Source organism: Oreochromis aureus, linkage group 3 (genome assembly GCF_013358895.1).
Source record: "Oreochromis aureus strain Israel breed Guangdong linkage group 3, ZZ_aureus, whole genome shotgun sequence".
Lineage (NCBI taxonomy): Eukaryota > Metazoa > Chordata > Actinopteri > Cichliformes > Cichlidae > Oreochromis > Oreochromis aureus.
The window spans coordinates 41,739,036-41,757,355 of NC_052944.1; the positions used below are offsets into that span (position 1 = coordinate 41,739,036).

Sequence of the window (18,320 nt, forward strand, 5' to 3'; positions counted from 1 at the left end):
CACAAGACAATAGGAGAATGGCAAAAAGAAAAACATCACAGAATAATCAAGACACCATGTAGCATGTGATCCCACTGCGACAACACCAGTAATCCTGGGACGGCATTTGTCTTCACAGTCTGTCTTTACTTAAGTGTCGTCTGCAACCCTAAAGTCTCTTGACTGTGTCATGCTGGACTGTGACTATAGTCTTGACAAAATCCACAGACAGACACATAAACACAAGCCAAAGTACTCAAAACTACCTGGTAGTAACGGGTGTCTCCAGGACCATATGTTGCCATGATAACACACACACACACACACACACACACACACACACACACACACACACACAAGGTGAAAACAATTTCAGCCACGACAGAGTGGCACCTGTTAGAGCAGATGTCTCTCAGACCACATTTTGCCATGATGACACACAAACACACACCCACACAGACTTACACAGTGAAAAGAAAACCAGCTATGCCATTGGGAGGTACTAATACATTAAAAATGGCAATAAACAAAAGGCCTTTTAGTAAAACCCAGCCAATGCATTTAATGGCAGGCTGATAACCAAGCAGTCTGATATTTAGAACATTTTATTAATCCTAGTGGGAAAGCTATCAGTGTTACAAAGGGGAGAAACACCCTTCAACCACATTATTAATGCTGACTCTGCATCGTTCGTCCACTAGAGGGCACTTTGAAACTTCCCTGTTGATCTGAGTAGAGTTGGACAGATGCTCAACAAATAAATAAATAAATAAATAAATAATTACATATAGTTTCAGTTCAACTGAATTTTACTTATATAGCACCAAACAAAGCAGTTTTTGTGTCACCTTAAAACACTGAATACTGTAAGGTTAAGACCCAACAATTACACAGAGAGAACCCGAACAATCAGATGACGACCTATGCGCATGTACTTGGCGAAAGTGGAAAGGAAAAACTCCCTTTTACCAGTAAGAAGCCTGTTAAACCTGTTATTATTGGTATTTTTCACATTTAGTGTTACCTTGACCCATTTTTCACCAAATTTAAATCAGTTCAAGCTGTTATTGGCATTTACTATAACAGAAAATTTGAAAACGATATCTTCAAAACTGTGGTTACTGGACTGCTAACAAACAGACACCTACCCGATTACAGACTCCCTTTTTGTGTTTTGTCTCACTCCCAGGACTTAATCGGCACTGTATATCAAATATTAGTATCAAGTCAAGTCCTATATCGGTCCGCTCTATCCTTTTGCTCCTGATACCTGGTGACCTTAATCAGTAATCTGAGGCCACACCACATAAAACTTTAAACCCCAAACCTTCATATTAAATTCAACAACTCAAAATGTCAAGCTGCTGTGGAAATTGAAATAAAAAGAAAAAAACTTACAATCTGTCCACAAACATATTAACACCTCCCAAAGCACTGAAGCACCTTCAGTAGTAGCTCGAGGTCCTATAAGCATCTCCAGGACCATGCGTTGCCATGATAACCACGCGTTGCCATGATAACCACACGCAGATGCATATTCACAATCCAAAACATTTGCTGTCAGTCAAAAAATCTAACATATCTAGAGCACGACTCCTGTTGATCCCTTAAAAAGAGAACGATTGAAAGCAGAATTTATTTAAAAGGTTGTTTTTGACTCCAAACTGTGTCAGAATTTGGACCCCTTTTTATTCTGGACTCCATTTATTCGGGGCTATTATCTGAAGCACATTATGATTTGGCTCTCAAATTACCCATTCATACGCTGATGGCTGCAAGCTCTCGTGAAAGTCACTGCATGAAATGCTGGGAACAGTGTGGGGGTACTTGGGGATGGGGGCACACAGAGCCAACCATCAAACTGGGAATTTTCCAAAAAGCAGTCAAATGGTTTCTGTAGTTTATCACAGTGGGTCACACTTGCTTTGTTACACTGTAATGTGAAGAAGAAAAAAAGAAAGTCCACAAAGGAAGTGCTGATTTACTGAAAGTGGATCTCAGCTAGAGTCCTATGAAGTTATAACAAGAAATTAGGAGTGAAATCGCACAAAGTTTGCGCAAGAAATCCTGTTTTTCTGGCTAAATCATCAAGAGATGTTTTGTGTTATGGATTTACTTTAAATTAGGTTTCACTTTAAAAACAAAACCAGACAATACATGATAATAAAAAAATCCACTGTATTGTCTCCTCACATCCATCAGTGCAGACACACGTGCATCCAATCCAGATGAATACGCTCAGATCAAAACCCAAATTAACACTGACTCCAGTTACACACATGCAATTCTAATTGTTTGCTTCACACATCAAAGGAAACCTTCCCTCATCTGCATCTCTCTCTGCAACTATTTCTCACTTCTTCTCCCTCCTAATGTCTCTTGTTTCTTATGTTTTTCCTCTATACCCATCTGATTTCCTACATGCTGCATTTGCTGTTTTTCTTCTTTATTTGACTCCAGTCCATCTCTGTTTTCTCCATCGCTCTTCAGGGCAAAGAGCTACAGATCTAATCCTTTTGTCCATGTTTTTTTTTAAAACTCATTCTCTTCTTCCTCCTTCCCTCCCTTTTGTTCTTTGTGCTGTTGCCTCAGTCCTTCTATTTTGAGTATGCTGGTAATGAAGAGTGAGGAGTGGATGTGAACAGGGGAGTGAGGGAGGATGGACGCAGAGATATAGAGAGGTAATCAAAGAAAGAGGGGGAGTCAGACTGAGTCAGATGGAGAGGGATGGCAGAAAGATCAACAGTTTAGCTTGGCAGGAGCAGATAAAAGGCCCTGATTCTACCTGTCAGTAGAAAAGTGCAGTTTAGAAACATACGTAAACTCACAAAGCACACATCCAGCTCTTAATATAAGTATCGAGCACTGATGTGTGAGTGTGCATATGTTTGTGTGTGCAAAACTCAATACTGTGCCCTGAATATTGGTGAAATAGATAGATAGTTTCAGGGGCGTAATTTCCAGGGGGGTTATGACCCCCCAAATAATCAGACCCAACCAAAATAACCCCCCCAAGGTGGCTGTAGTTAAACCTTTACTTAAAAAGCCATCTCTAGACCCAGCTGTCTTAGCTAATTATAGGCCAATTTCCAACCTTCCTTTCATATCAAAAATCCTTGAAAGAGTAGTTGTCAAACAGCTAACAGATCATCTGCAGAGGAATGATTTATTTGAAGAGTTTCAGTCAGGTTTCAGAGCTCATCACAGCACAGAAACAGCTTTAGTGAAGGTTACAAATGATCTTCTTATGGCCTCTGACAGTGGACTCATCTCTGTGCTTGTCCTGCTAGACCTCAGTGCTGCGTTCGATACTGTCGACCATAATATCCTATTAGAGCGATTAGAACATGCTGTAGGTATTACAGGTACTGCACTGCAGTGGTTTGTATCATATCCATCTAACAGACTCCAATTTGTACATGTAAATGGAGAGTCCTCTTCACACACTAAGGTCAATTATGGTGTTCCACAGGGTTCAGTGCTAGGACCAATTCTGTTTACATTATACATGCTTCCCTTAGGCAGCATCATCAGAAGACATAGCATAAATTTTCACTGCTATGCAGATGGCACGCAGCTCTATCTATCCATGAAGCCAGATAACACACACCAATTAGTTAAACTGCAGGAATGTCTTAAAGACATGAAGAGCTGGATGGCCGCTAACTTTCTGCTTCTTAATTCAGATCAACCTGAGGTTATTGTACTCGGCCCTGAAAATCTTAGAAATATGGTATCTAAACAGATTCTTACTCTGGATGGCATTACCTTGGCCTCCAGTAACACTGTGAGGAACCTTGGAGTCATTTTTGACCAGGACATGTCCTTCAACGCACATATTAAACAAATATGTAAGACTGCTTTGCACAACATCTCTAAAGTTAGAAATATCCTGTCTCAGAGTGATGCTGAAAAACTAGTTCATGCATTCATTACTTCCAGGCTGGACTACTGTAATTCTTTATTATCAGGATGTCCTAAAAACTCTCTGAAAAGTCTTCAGCTGATCCAAAATGCTGCAGCAAGAGTCCTGACAGGGACTAGAAAGAGAGAGCATATCTCTCCTGTTTTGGCTTCCCTTCATTGGCTTCCTGTTAAATCCAGAATTGAATTCAAAATCCTGCTCCTCACATACAAGGTCTTAAATAATCAGGTCCCATCTTATCTTAATGACCTTGTAGTAGCATATCACCCTATTAGAGCACTTCGCTCTTGCACTGCAGGCTTACTTGTTGTTCCTAGAGTATTTAAAAGTAGAATGGGAGGCAGAGCCTTCAGTTTTCAGGCCCCTCTTCTGTGGAACCAGCTTCCAGTTTGGATTCGGGAGACAGACACTATCTCTACTTTCAAGATTAGGCTTAAAACTTTCCTTTTTGCTAAAGCATATAGTTAGGGCTGGACCAGGTGACCCTGAATCCTCCCTTAGTTCTGCTGCAATAGACGTAGGCTGCCGGGGATTCCCATGATGCATTGAGTTTTTCCTTTCCAGTCACCTTTCTCACTCACTATGTGTTAATAGACCTCTCTGCATCGAATCATATCTGTTATTAATCTCTGTCTCTCTTCCACAGCATGTCTGTATCCTGTTTTCCTTCTCTCACCTCAACCGGTCGCAGCAGATGGCTCCGCCCCTCCCTGAGCCTGGTTCTGCCGGAGGTTTCTTCCTGTTAAAAGGGAGTTTTTCCTTCCCACTGTCGCCAAAGTGCTTGCTCATAGGGGGTCATATGATTGTTGGGTTTTTCTCTGTATTTATTATTGTGCGATCTACTGTACAATATAAAGCGCCTTGAGGCGACTTCTGTTGTGATTTGGCGCTATATAAATAAAATTGAATTGAATTGAATTGAATAAAAGATAGACAAAAAAAAATAACAACATTAATATGGGAGTAAGTTCAATTTGAATTCTTTCTAACGGTCAGCAGGGGGACATGTAATTGCAAAAGTCTTTGGGAAAAGACAATTCCCATACTCCACGACCTCAGTACTAACTTTTCTGAGGATTTTATGGTAAAAAATGTTAGTTTCAAGTCTTACTGGGTAAAGTATGATGTTTGTTTTAGTCAAAAAGGATAAAGTAACCTTTTCCTGGGCAGGTCTAACTCCATACGGTGTGATTGACAATTACATTATTAGCATCTAGTGACCCTCGGAATCGTGGTCACATCCATCTTGCTTATGATGTCCTTCACAAAGCTAATATGACAATGACCAAAATACTCAATGCTTCAACAAACCAACATCATGGTGGTTATGTGCATCTTTTATATACAGTCTGTCCAATTCTGAAGCAACAACACGGTGCTGTTTGTCTCTTGCTTTCTAAATCTCACACATAGGCCAATATTTTATACAAGACAGTAAAACAGATTAACATGTATGCATTACTGCCCACTGCTTTATTATCATTATTACAGAAATCTGCACTGTGCTGACATCACTGTGTATTATGCATGTGTGATGTGTAAGGTAACTGAAGAGAGACAAAAAGTGTGAGAAGACAAACAGAAACACTGGAAGAACAGATTTGTTCTCATCCACATCCAACTGAGAGGCAACCAAAACCTTCCCACAATCCTCTGCTTCGGCCAAGGGTTGGTTGCCATGGTGACATCGAACCTCACAGCCTCGACAGTCCAGGAATATTTTTCAAGAAGACGTCTTTGTTTCGCTTAATTTTTTTGTTTGTTTTTTTTGTTTTTTTTTTAAATTTGGCAATTTTGTTCGTTCCGTTTTCACATTTACTCCCCTGTTAGTTTGAATCACTGTGAATCAGTTTTTAAACTACCCGTCTCTGAATCTCTCCATCTTAACCCCCCCAACACCTACTCGTTAAACTAAACTGTAATGTGTTCTTCCTTCCTCTGCTCCTCTTTCTCTCTCTGACACACAAACAGAAATGCAGCAGGCAGACAAACGCGCTGTCTGTCTCCAAATCCTATTTCACAGTTTGTCTATGAAACGGGCTGTTTAATTTCCCTCCTCTCAGCAGAATGTGGCATGGAGCATTACAATGAATGGATGTGCTGCTCATTATCACACACACACACACACACACACACACACACACACACACACACTAAAATGGAAAAATACTCACACAGGCGCACATTCACGGATGAGTAAATGCAAACACGTGCATGCATGGATGCGCCGGATGCAACACGTTAACATATACCCACGGAGGGCTCGCTCTCCCTCTCCGTTTGGTCTGAACCAGTGGTGCCCCCAGAAAAATTTTCAGAGTCCAGATGGGGCCACTGAAAATGTGAAGTCGGTTCACCACAAACCAAGAGACATAAACTTTAGCCATAGTTAAAAAGAAACATCCGCACACACCTGTTTCTCTCCGCTGGGCCTTTTGTGTGACAGCAGCAGTTCCACGGCACCCACCACCTCCTTCCTGATGGCGTACAGCAGGGCGTCGCCCGTGTGGATGCCATGGTCGAGCAGGAGCTCCATGATCTCCAGGTTCTCGTTCTCGATGGCGATGAGGAGAGCGCTGCGGCCCAGTGGGTCCAGACAGTTCACATCCATGTTGTAGTACACCTCTGCTTCGCGAAGGGCATGTTTCACTCCCGCATAGTCGCCTACAGGAAGAGGACGGTTGAAGTGTGCAGGTGGCTAAACATGCTTAAGCAAAGATTTCACTTTTTCACCCAAATTATTGTTTATGTGTCTACTGATGTGAAAGTCTGTAAAATACAAATCTGTCAGGTAGCTAATGCCAGTACAGATATGTGTCTGCTTATTTATTTATACTTTTTCATGATTTATTCTCACCTCCTGTGCACAAGAATCAAATCATTATCAATCAAAATTAAGTCTTTCAAAGTCTACAAAAGAAGACATTAAACACTCATTTGCATATATGAGTTTTAACATGTATCGTGTTTGCTACATCGAGTCCTTCTATTGCTTAAAAATTATTGTTTGGGGGGAGAGTCACACTGATTATGTAAAGCACTCAAAAACTCACAAAAACTTGACGTTACAGGGTTAAGCTTTTTATCACAAGACCTTTTAACAGTTATCAGAGAAAATCCATGGAAACACGGGGAGAACACAAACTCCTCAGAGAAGGGCCCCACCCAGGTTTGTGATGAAATAAATGCCATCAAACAATATTTAAAATGTGGAGTGAATAAAATATGTAGAACAAAATCATTTAAAAAAAAGCAGGGTAAGGTATCCTGAGAAAGGGCTAGTTACTGTGCAACTTACTATTGTTGTTTGTTGACAAGCACTGTACATGTGTGTATGACTAGTATGTAATGTATGCTGATCGTTTTAAAAGCAGGGGTGTCAAACATAAGGCCTGGGAGCCAGAATTGGCCTTGCAAAGACACTTTGGAAAATATGAAGGAGTGTAAAGATTTTGAACTTTTAACTGTGTTTTCAGGAGTTGAAGGACAAAACAAAAACAAAAATCATTATAAATACAGAACAGTCTGGATGATGGAGCTACATGAACTACTGTAATATTACACATTTATTATGTGTCCTGTACTTCTTTTTCTTACATTAAGACATCTCAGAGATTAAATATTTAGCTAAATGTCTTCACGCTAGCAGAAAGTGGACTTTCATTTGGCCCACGATGTAAACTTATTTAAGGTTGTCTTCATTTTTGTGTTTGAAATACGTTGATAAACTTGATTTAAACTTAATGCTACATTGGTATATAAGCTGCATGCAGGACTCTTGTGAAAACCTTTCCTGCAATGTGCAAGTGTTTCTTACAACTGGTTGCAGGAAAGTGACATATTTAGAAAGCATAGTCAGGTCGGCAAGTGTTTGGAAAATGACACTCTTTGCTCTGTATGAGTATCACCCAGTGCTGTGTTTACTTCCTTAAGGTGCTCTGCTAGGCCTTTACTCCAGCTGCTTTCAGTTGCTACTTGTCTGTGGGTCTCTCTGCCTTCAGTTTTGACTTTAGAGTAAAATGTATGCTCTGTAAGGTTGTGATCAGGTGACTGAACTCGTTTCTTTGCTTTGAGAAACTCTTGGGTTGCTTTTGCAGTACACTTCGCACTATGAAGCTGTGTCCGATTAGTCAATGAATTTCTGGTTGCAGCATCTTGTTCAAGGACGTTTGCTGCAGCACATGTTGCAGAGACACCTGTGTACTGACACACTCTGACTGACCAGCTGCTCAGCTATCAGAAAGTATAAACTCAGCATCATTTAACGGGTGAATGGATCAGTAGAATGCAGGTGTGGAGGCAACTATGCGGCTTAAAATAAGCAGATGGCTGTGCAAGGCTGTGTGTGCGTTTACCTTTCTCTACAGCTGTGAGGTAGGCCCGCTCCTCAGCAGACAGCTCCACCTCAGCACGGACAATCTGAAGTGGGATGCGGTCGCGGTACGGCGAATATGTCGCCTAAACCACAAAAACAGAGGACGACAACCACATGAGGCAAACTGTAGTAGAGACATCAGAGAGATGGGTGCCATTCAAAGTATTCTGAATAAAAACTGAGAGGAGAACGCAACACAACAAAATATTGACCCCAAGCATTCAATTGATATAAAACCAGGAAACATATGAGCCAGCTGTGTTATTGAACTAATGCACATGCAAAATAAATGTTCACCAAAGCTTTACCCGTGTAGTGGTGGGTACACAGCTGTTTTACCAAAACACACCCATCATGGGCATAAATTTAGGTTTTTAATAATTTATTTAAAACTGTTCTTTTTCCCAGAGTGGTCTAACTTTACAGCTTTAATGACTTTAAACAAAATCAAGACCTGGGTGTACAACTTCTAACTTATTTTGAATTTAGGGTCAACAGTACACATACAGGCTCAAATATATACATACTATTATATACCATTAAATCTGGCATAACTTGCATAATTTTGGCTGGATATTTGACAGCTCTTGCTGGTCAAATATAAGATGGTGGAGTTTGAAGCATAGTTAATAAGTTTTTAACAGGGTTGAAATCGAACCTTAATATTAGCCTGCTTTATCCACTCTAAAACCACTTCAGGTGTGTGAGGTGAAGTTGAAGAATTAGGACATAGCACTGCTCCTCCATCATTTTATCCACTTTAGTACCAGTGGCAAAAAAACAGCCCCAGAGCATGACGCTACAACCACCATGCTCGCCAGCTGATATAGTGGTCTTAGGTCTGAAAGCCTAATTATTACTCCTCCAAACAAACCTCTTGTCTTTGTTGCCAAATAGCTCAATCAGCTGACCATAAAACTTTTCTGCAGATGGCATTTGGCTTGATTATGTGGGCAGCTGCAAATTTCAGTCGAGTCTTGAGCAAGGGACTTAAAGCTGGCTTCACTGTGGACGGTGATCCTGGTGTTCCAGCAGTTTCCAGTTCATACCAGGCTTAAAGCTCTGTTATTTCCTGGGTTGTTTCTTAGCATCCTAACCAATTTCCTCTCAACTGAGAGTGACAGTTTGGGTCTAGGCAAAGTGGTGAAACATCTAAATTGCTTGTTTTATGCAACTGTTTGAAATGATGATCTTAGAATCAGCAGTCGTTTTAAGCTATTAGTTTTTTGGACATTCCCAGTGTTCTGATGTTTAGTCAATCCAATGACCGCTGTCAAACAAACATTTTTATATTTGTAAAGAGAAACTACCAGCTGTAGTCAAATGTATACTTTCCACCCTCTGTTGACAAAAACAGCATTCATAAAAATGGTAAATGTGCGTACCTAATTCTGTTTTTTTAAAGTCATTAAAGATGTTTGCTGTACAATTATTATTATTATTATTATTATTATTAAGAATAGTTCACAGAAACCAGTAAAGGCACCAAACTAATATGAAATTCATTCTAACGATGAGCAGATTTAAAATGACGACAACTGTAACTGTTTATTGTCATGGAAACAGATACATTTTTGTTGTTAGCTTACTTTACTCATAATGTAAATTGACATTTGATTAGTGATCTGATTATGGATGATGTTAATTATATCATCACTCAGGATTGAGCCATTTAATATGCTATCCTACAATAATATGTGCCTTTGTAACAGGTTGCAGGAAAGGAAGCTTTTGAAATCTTATTTTAAGCAAAGTCACAAAACCTTTGAAGTAGTTTTTTAAAGATTTGAGGGTCTATTACATAAATGCAGTTTTTATGCTTCCACGACAAGTGGAATTATAGTCAGCTTCAAAATAACTCCCCTAGTGGTGCAAATTGCTTCTAAAACCTCTTTGATGTTAACAAATCAAACCTGGTCCAGTTCCAGGAAATGAAAGCAATATTAGAAAATCTTCCGTCTCTCTCGGCCACTTAAAGCGATCAGAAGTAGTTCTCAGGATGACTGGAAAATTAAACTACTACCCGTTTTTTTTTTTTTTTTTTTTAAATATTTCAGTATTTTAATGTGTTTTTCTAAGGGCAATATGCTAAAAATTATTTCTGTCTTTAAGATACAGTTCATTTACCATCATCAATCAACAAAATGCAAGCACACTGAAACCCTCCAAGTGAAGCCTTTTCACACGGATATCTTCTCCACACCACACTGTAAACCCAGCAGAGTGGTGGAGAGGCTGAAACACAAATGTGTCTGCTTTGTGCAATTCAGAACTTCTAACTTTGTGAAGATGAACAAGTTACAATTACGAGAATGAGGTTAATTTTACAAATCGGCACATCTTGTGAGTTGGTTTCAGGATCAAGAACGAGACTGTGTTTGACTCACCTTCTTGTAGTACAACTGCGTCATAGGATTCATCTGGCCAGTCTGGAAAAAGGAAAAGAGAGAGCTGTGTTACTACCACGAGTGGAGCAAAAATAGTGTGAGGTGAAAGAGACAGGTGTGTGGACGGCTGCACGGGTTTGGTCCAGTTATCATTATGGTCAACAGCTGAAGCCACAAGAGCGGTTGCGAAAGAAAGCTCAGAGGTTAATCGAATAACGTGCAACCCCGAGCTCAGGATTGCTGCAATCGTAGCGCACAATGCTCCATGAGTCATAGTGTTCACACTGACACAGCGCATATGCTTTTTATGAGGATCATTTTATTTCTGTGCCATTTTCACTCAATGGTGTTATTATTAGAGGAGAACCATCACCTCATAACTTCAGGATTTATGAAAAAATATTCAGGCTTTATATTTTCTGCAGGAAAGTAATCTAGTGAACAGCTGTTTCTAAATCTCAGGTACAATCCACACAGGAAACGCTTACTCCATCCTCATTTACTCAATACACGTTTCAGATCGTCAAACAAATTTAGCATTAGACAAAGATAACCCAAGGAAAAACAGCATTTTTTAAATGACCCCGCCATTTTATACTGGGAAAAGTTTGCAAACAGTTGCCGTCTAATTTCTAAATAAAGAATGTCAAAATGCTGCAGTCAATAAGTAAGCCTGCACCAATGAGTGCAACTCACCTCTGACACGTCTCTTTGCAATAAGGGACTCGACCCACTCAACTGCTGACTGGTTATATTTTTATAGAAAAAGCAAGCACGCCGAATGCTTATGTAATTTTATTATTATTTGCACTTCTGTGTATTTAGATGGAGAGACTGCAGACCTGGTTCCGGTCTTAGAAGCAACCACTTCAGGGTAATGAGATCACAAGTTCATTGCACGCAGTTACAGCAATAACTGTGCTCTTTCTGTGGTCTCCAACCACAAAATGCTATGATTGTAGCATTGAACACGTTCACACTCAGTGACATCATGTGGCGCAAGGAGTAGAAAAAAAAAGAGCTTTTGGCTCATATGGTATTTGAATATGGAAGTAGTCCCTATGAAGATTCATTTTAGTAACAACACATATGTATAACAGAAAATAAGGAAAAGCATAACAGTTTAGCATCACGATGTCTTTACAGAAGCCAGCCAGGGCAGTTATTTAACTTATTGTTATGACTGCATCGGTCCTGGCATGAGATTACATGAAGCAACAGTAAGAAATTCTACTGGATTTACAGTCAGTGTGGAAGACTTCGAAAGCAGCAATGAAGACCTAATACTGTCCAATCTACTTATGTCTTCAGCTAATTCTACCTGATGCTTAAAGAGAAGCTGACACAATGAGCGACTGTGATGGACGAGTGGACAGCTGGAGCAGTGCAGAGTAGCGAATCCACATACATTCAGCACAATACACAGCATGCAGGATAAGCCTGCAGTATTAGTGTCTCCAGCCTCATTAATACATATAATCCCCATGAACCACTGACTGCTAGAGAATGTTTAGGAGCTCTTCATGTTTGCACATCTGTGCGTGTGATTGTGTATGTTACAAATCACACAGACACTACACAGTAATTACCCCACAGTTGTTTACTTTAACAGTAAGCATTGAGGACATTTTCCTACACTGTGTGGGATTAATATTCCAGCGGTAGGAAGCCATCAAAATGAGAGGGGGAAAAATGCCGATAACAATCTTCACATGTCTTTGAGTAAGAAAGAGCAAATTAATGAAGCTGCTGGTTTAAATACTGACGTAAGCAAAGTAGTTAAGATCTTTCTCGCTAATTACTGCTGTGGTGCTGCTGTGTGAAAGAAAAAACAACTCTTTAGTTAAAAAAGAGCAGTTGTGTAAGTCAGGAGAGACAACAGAATGAAAACAGTGGAAATCAGCACTGTGTTACATCTGAATATCATTAGTCACACAAGTTAAACACAGAGGCCAGGGGCAAACTGCAGTCAGCACAGGTGCTCATTTCCAGCTGTTCTCTCAAAGGTATAAACACCCGAGGAGGTAAATTAAAGCACAGACTGCAGAGTTATGCAGAGCTGACTGCAGTAAACAGGAAAGGCTTTTGAGAGCTGGTTCTTAAAGTTCTGATACCAACAAATTTAATAAGAAACCTTTAATCACCCTTTGCTCGCCCTCGTTTTTAACTGACGGTTGCTCCTTAGAAAAGCTGCTATTCTAAGTGGTGGATTAGATCAACTGTGGCAAACCCAGATCACATTAGTTCAACACTTTAATCTGTCGATGTTCAGTTAGACATGTTTTGTGTCAGGTTGGAACTTATCCCAACCAGTCCAAGTAAACAAATGGTCACATCCACACCTACACCTAATACAGAATCGACAATTAACCTAACAGACAATCAACATTTAAAATGGCCTGCGTCATGTAAGACTAATGTTACGTGTCTGCTTAGGACAATTCGAAGCTTATTAAGTTACTTATGGCCTAGAGACCAGTTAGCAACCCCATGAGACATTTGGTCACTAAGGGACAACTGGTCCTAAGTGGTTGGCGAGTGGTTGCCAGCAAACTGAAAACCGGTCACAAAGAACTGCAGCAAAAAACTATTTGTGATTACTTTGGTTGTTACCACAATCCCCTGCTCACCCGTAGTTTGCATGGAAGACACCAACTTGTCTTCAATCACTTGCCAACCAACCATTAAGGAGTCCTGAAACTTGGAAAACTCTAAACCAGAAACAGAAAATCTTTGCCTTCAAAGTAGAAGTTGTGGCACATCCACCACATCACCATTTTTCAAAGGGTGCGACTCTTACTTTTAAGGCAAATGGTTTCACTTTCTGGTTTGTGTCACACTTTTAACAATTTCCCTTCCACAAGACTTCTATACAAAATACATGTGACCTCAATTTTTTTCTTCCCACTCTCACCAAATGTTTGGTCATTTAGGAATTTGCATTGTTTGGTTTTTCTGAATTGCTGAAGGGTTTTTAACTTATAATATTTTATACATATTATACTGTAACTGGCTTAGACACAATTGTTGATGACGGCATTGTTATGATTTAATCAAAACAGAATGAAACACCACATTTCTTCTTGAGTTTTGTCTTTAAAAACTAGAAAGAAAAAACGCTGATGATCAGCTTAATTGTCACATTAAGATAAGAAAAACACTAGTAAGCAACGGTGTTCTTCAAGCTCTAAAGGCTTTAAATGTAGACTTCAGTGATGCTCCAGTCTGTGACCAGCACGCAGACTTATGGACATAATCTCGCAGATGATGACAGATATGCTAATGTCACAGATGTGGGTTAGGACTCGGTCTGACACTGTAAAATGAACCTATTATTGCAGCACCGATACAGATCTGCATTTCAACAAGGCTGTAATTGGTTTGGCGACGCAGCAGAGAGGGAAGAAGATGCTGATGGAGCGCAGAGAGATATTTTTAGAGGCTCTGCCATTTGAACACGAAGAATGGAGAAAACACTGGGCTTTGGTTGGTGAGGGGTATGAGCAGACCTGACTTTACAGCAGTGACTGAGGAGAAAAAAGAAGTAGTGCCTGCTGGTCACAAATAATGATACAGTTCTTGTACTTTGTTCAGGTGCAGCTAATTTCACAGTTCATTATCTTCGCTGTGTAAACATTAAATGGCACATCTCAGAAGAGAATAAAGAGTCAGAACTTGATTGCTGGAGAAAACGGCAACAACTACTCAGTCTGCCATCAGTCTGAGACTGAATGGGGTCAAGTTGGCAATGTGTTTGTGACAATTCTGTGATTAACTGTTGTAAATCAGCAATAATCACCAATCTGTTGCCATCTGCTGTGATCTACATACACAAAAGTTTACATTATCTACTTAAATTCAGAGTCCAGCCAGAACGTCATAGATTTGAAAGAGAAACTATTTCAATTCTTCCATGAACAGTCATGTAGTTGCTGCAGGACAGCAATTTAATCGTAATTTAACATTCGGTTCGGCTGTGAGCCACTTTTCTTGCTTTTTTCAGTTCATATTAGCTCATTTTCATAGTTAAAAAGAGTTTGTGCATAATGTGAATAATATTATTTAAGAATCTCAGTATATACCAGAATAACAGTGATAATGTTTGGTATAACTGTGCAGCTCTATGGGATCTACATTAACTTGATAGAGTGTGCTCTGCTAGTAACGGTTTGGCTCCTTATGCTTATGTGAAACGAAAATGTGAATAAGATGTATATATTACAAGAATGATGCAGAGTCCTAGCCGAAAATGTTATGAAACCTGTCTTTTAATACACTGGAGGTTTTCTAGCCAATGAAAACAGTGAAGACAAAATTATAGCAACACTAAAGCAGCAGCTTCAGTCCTCCACAGGTTGCATTCAGGCACAGTACTGCGTGTAGATCACATTTACTTCAGTAGTGGTCACATAAATAGAAGAAATGACACTTTAACTGTAAAAACAGACTTCAGGTTGCATAAACACACATTCAGAGAGCTGAAATGACAGACATTGCAAACAAAAAACAAACAAAAAAAAGTCTGTGCAGAATGAAGCTTCTGTTCAGGACAAACATGCAACTTGATCTAGAAACAAACTAGAGACAGAAATTACAGAACTGATTGAACAACAGTAAACTGAACTTAAAGCATCATTTCACACATGCACCTTGATAAACACACACTACAACACTTTTTTCATGTTTGAATCAGTAGTAGAGTACCTTCTAGGCAAAAGTACCAACAGTAACACTTCCAACACAGAAGAAGTGGTTGAAAGCTGAACAATACAAAATAAAGTCCAACAAATATAGGACTTTAAGACCAATACTGAACTTTGGTGATTTATGATAGGCATCCCAGTGTAGCTCACCAGTTGAGCCACATGGCTAAAATGCATCAACCTGGGTTTGAGTCTGGCTCTTTTTTACTTGCCACATGTGGTCCCTCCTACACCTCCTACACCATGCAATAAAGGTAAAAATGCACAGTGCCCTCTGGTGGACAGTAGACACATAACATGCTTGAAGGGTGTTTCTCCCATCCCGTTTTTACTTAAATTCTCATTTATTGGACACCAATATGTCAAAAAAATAGCTAATATTGGCTAATAATATTGGTTTGGCTGATAATAAACTCCAACAAATATAAGATGTTAAAAAAAGGATGACTTTAAAAAAACAAATGAATAAAGTTTACAAGCTCTCTGAGTCAAACTCAGACAACTGCTTAATAAAAACAAGACCAAAAGGTATGCTTGTGTGAATATAGCCATTTCTTAAAATTTATCTGATATGGATAAAAACCAGCCTAAATAACAATTAAAACTAGAGCTGGGCGATAAAACGATAACGATATGTATTGCGAAATAACTTTTTCTCGATAGAAAAATTAAACTATTGCGATAGACCTCATCTCTCTTGTCCTCTTAAAAAAAAGAAAAAAAAGAACAGCCAATCCAAATTAAGTAGCGCAGAGCCGAACCAATCACAGCCGCAGCGTCACGTCACATGACTTGTTACGTACAGCACAAGCGCCAAGGCGCACATGTGTATTTGTTTTTGCAGCCGGGCCGCCCAGGTAATGAAGGAAATGAGTTTGCCGACTACAGAAAAATCAACCGAGAGTGTGAGCGAAGGTTACCGAAGAAAAAACAGATGATGGTTCAAATGCTGGAGAGATTGTCAAACGGAAGGGCCACAGAAGTTCCGTAGTGTGAAGGTATTTCGGCTATTTCAAGTCTGACAAAAAACAGAGTAGCGCGCACTGTAAATTGTGCCGAAAGCAAGTCTGGATATACAATAAAGCGGTGCATGCTCAATCTCTGACTGAAAGCGCTAATTCGTCATTCGGCTTTTGTCAGACTAAAGTAACTGTTAAAACTCTTTGAAAAGCTAAGCTATACAACAAGGAGAGATTGATGCTACGTCCACACGTACCCGGGTATTTTTGAAAACGCAGATTTTCTATGCGTTTGCACCTTTAAATCCACACGTAAACGGCGTTTTCAGTCACTGAAAACGGAGATTTCTAAAACGCCTGCCAGGGTGGATATTTTCGAAAACTCCGTTTTGCATTTACGTGTGGACAAGAAAACGGAGAAAACGCAGCGTCAAAGGTGTGCGCCTTTTTTGACGTCACAGTGTGTGCCACGTTATTGTTTCGGTGAAATGAATTTCTACAATACTGTTACTGTTAATTGTACTCTCTGCAGTGTTTAAATGCTTACATATACACACATAGTTACTGTCCCTCCACACATACGACTCGGTTCTGCTTCTACGCCCCATCTTTGTTTACTATTTCCTACCGAGGCTTCTAGACTTCTGATTGGCCAACATTTCTACACGGTTAGGAATATATCGCCACCTGTTGCTTTGGCATGTTCCTAGCAGCGTTTTCCTTCATTTCTGCATTTACGTGTGGACGGGATTATTTTTAAAACGAAAACGGAAAATCTCCGTTTTCAAAAATACCGTATGCGTGTGGACGTAGCCTGAGAATTTCCTTTTAGTTCTCAGTTTATTTGATATTGACAAAAGTTAGTCAATTTTGTCTGTTCTTCTGTAAAACGACCTAAGATTTATTTTTAGAATTAATATTTTGTTTCTAAGTGGAATTGACAATTTAGTGGTCTGTTTTGTTTGTTCTATTTTGAAACTTAAACGCTTTAGCGGCTGCTTTTTTGTGTAGTTTACAATATTTGCCTTTATCTGAAACTGAAGTCTCATGTTCCTTAAGTACATCTACCCTGTTGAACTTATTATGGGAAATAAATATTTTAATTAAAACAAGCTGCTAATTATTTCACATTTTACTTGTGAGCAACAGCACATTTAAATCTTACAAATATAGTTATTTGGCTTATATCGTGATATATATCGTTATCGCCTGAAATGAAAAAAACATATCGTGATATGAAAAAATCTTATATCGCCCAGCTCTAATTAAAACCCAGGAACACTGTGTCAGTGATGGATGCATCACACAGGGAGAGCAGAGTCTTGTTTCCGTCTCATCCTTAAAGACCTTTAATGGAGCTTAAAAGAAGTCTTCATTGCTGACTCACTGCCCTCATCAGGACACCAAAGATTTAAAATACTCAAAGGCCACACACACACACACACACACACACACACACACACACACACACACACACAGCTCATCCTGTCAAGTTCAAGCACAGTTTGCTTCTTTGGAGAAGAGTGACAAATCACTGGCACAAAGCTACAAGTCCTGAATTCTAAATGTGACCACAGACTCTGCTGTGAATGACCAGCTGTCAGGTTATCTGTGCGTGTGGATAGTCGTGGTTACAAATCAGAGATTTCTTCACCTGAGAGTGATGCAACTGGCTTTCTCTGCTGACACTGTTGCACTTTCACAGTATTAAGTTTGTCATGGGGAAAAAAAAAAAGAAGAAGACGTCTCCGCTGTCAGTGGCCCCTTTATCAACAGTTGACAGACAAATTAATACCTCCAGTTACCACCATTGTCAAGTCAACAGAAAATGACAGAGTTGCTGACTGGCAGAGGCCGTTTCCATGGTGCTTTGAAGCACAAGCACTACCGGGGGTTTTTACACCGAGTGCAAGGTCGACCGTCATCCCCAAATCCTGAAAGCGCTTTGGTTGTTGCACCTCAGATAATTTATTTCTGCGTTAATGAGACTGA

At 39.7% G+C, this 18,320-nt stretch overlaps 1 protein-coding gene across 1 annotated transcript in view; it reads right to left on the reverse strand.

The window, feature by feature from the left end:
* Nucleotides 1–18,320, reverse strand: part of trpc5a (transient receptor potential cation channel, subfamily C, member 5a) — a 184,851-nt gene that overhangs the window by 93,285 nt on the left and 73,246 nt on the right. Inside the window, exons 2-4 of the mRNA XM_031757781.2 lie at nucleotides 10,667–10,708; nucleotides 8,260–8,362; nucleotides 6,318–6,568 (exon numbers count right to left, since the gene is read on the reverse strand). Coding sequence (XP_031613641.1) covers nucleotides 6,318–6,568; nucleotides 8,260–8,362; nucleotides 10,667–10,699 — 387 coding nt within the window. The 5' untranslated portion in view covers nucleotides 10,700–10,708. The remainder of the gene's footprint in view (nucleotides 1–6,317; nucleotides 6,569–8,259; nucleotides 8,363–10,666; nucleotides 10,709–18,320) is intronic.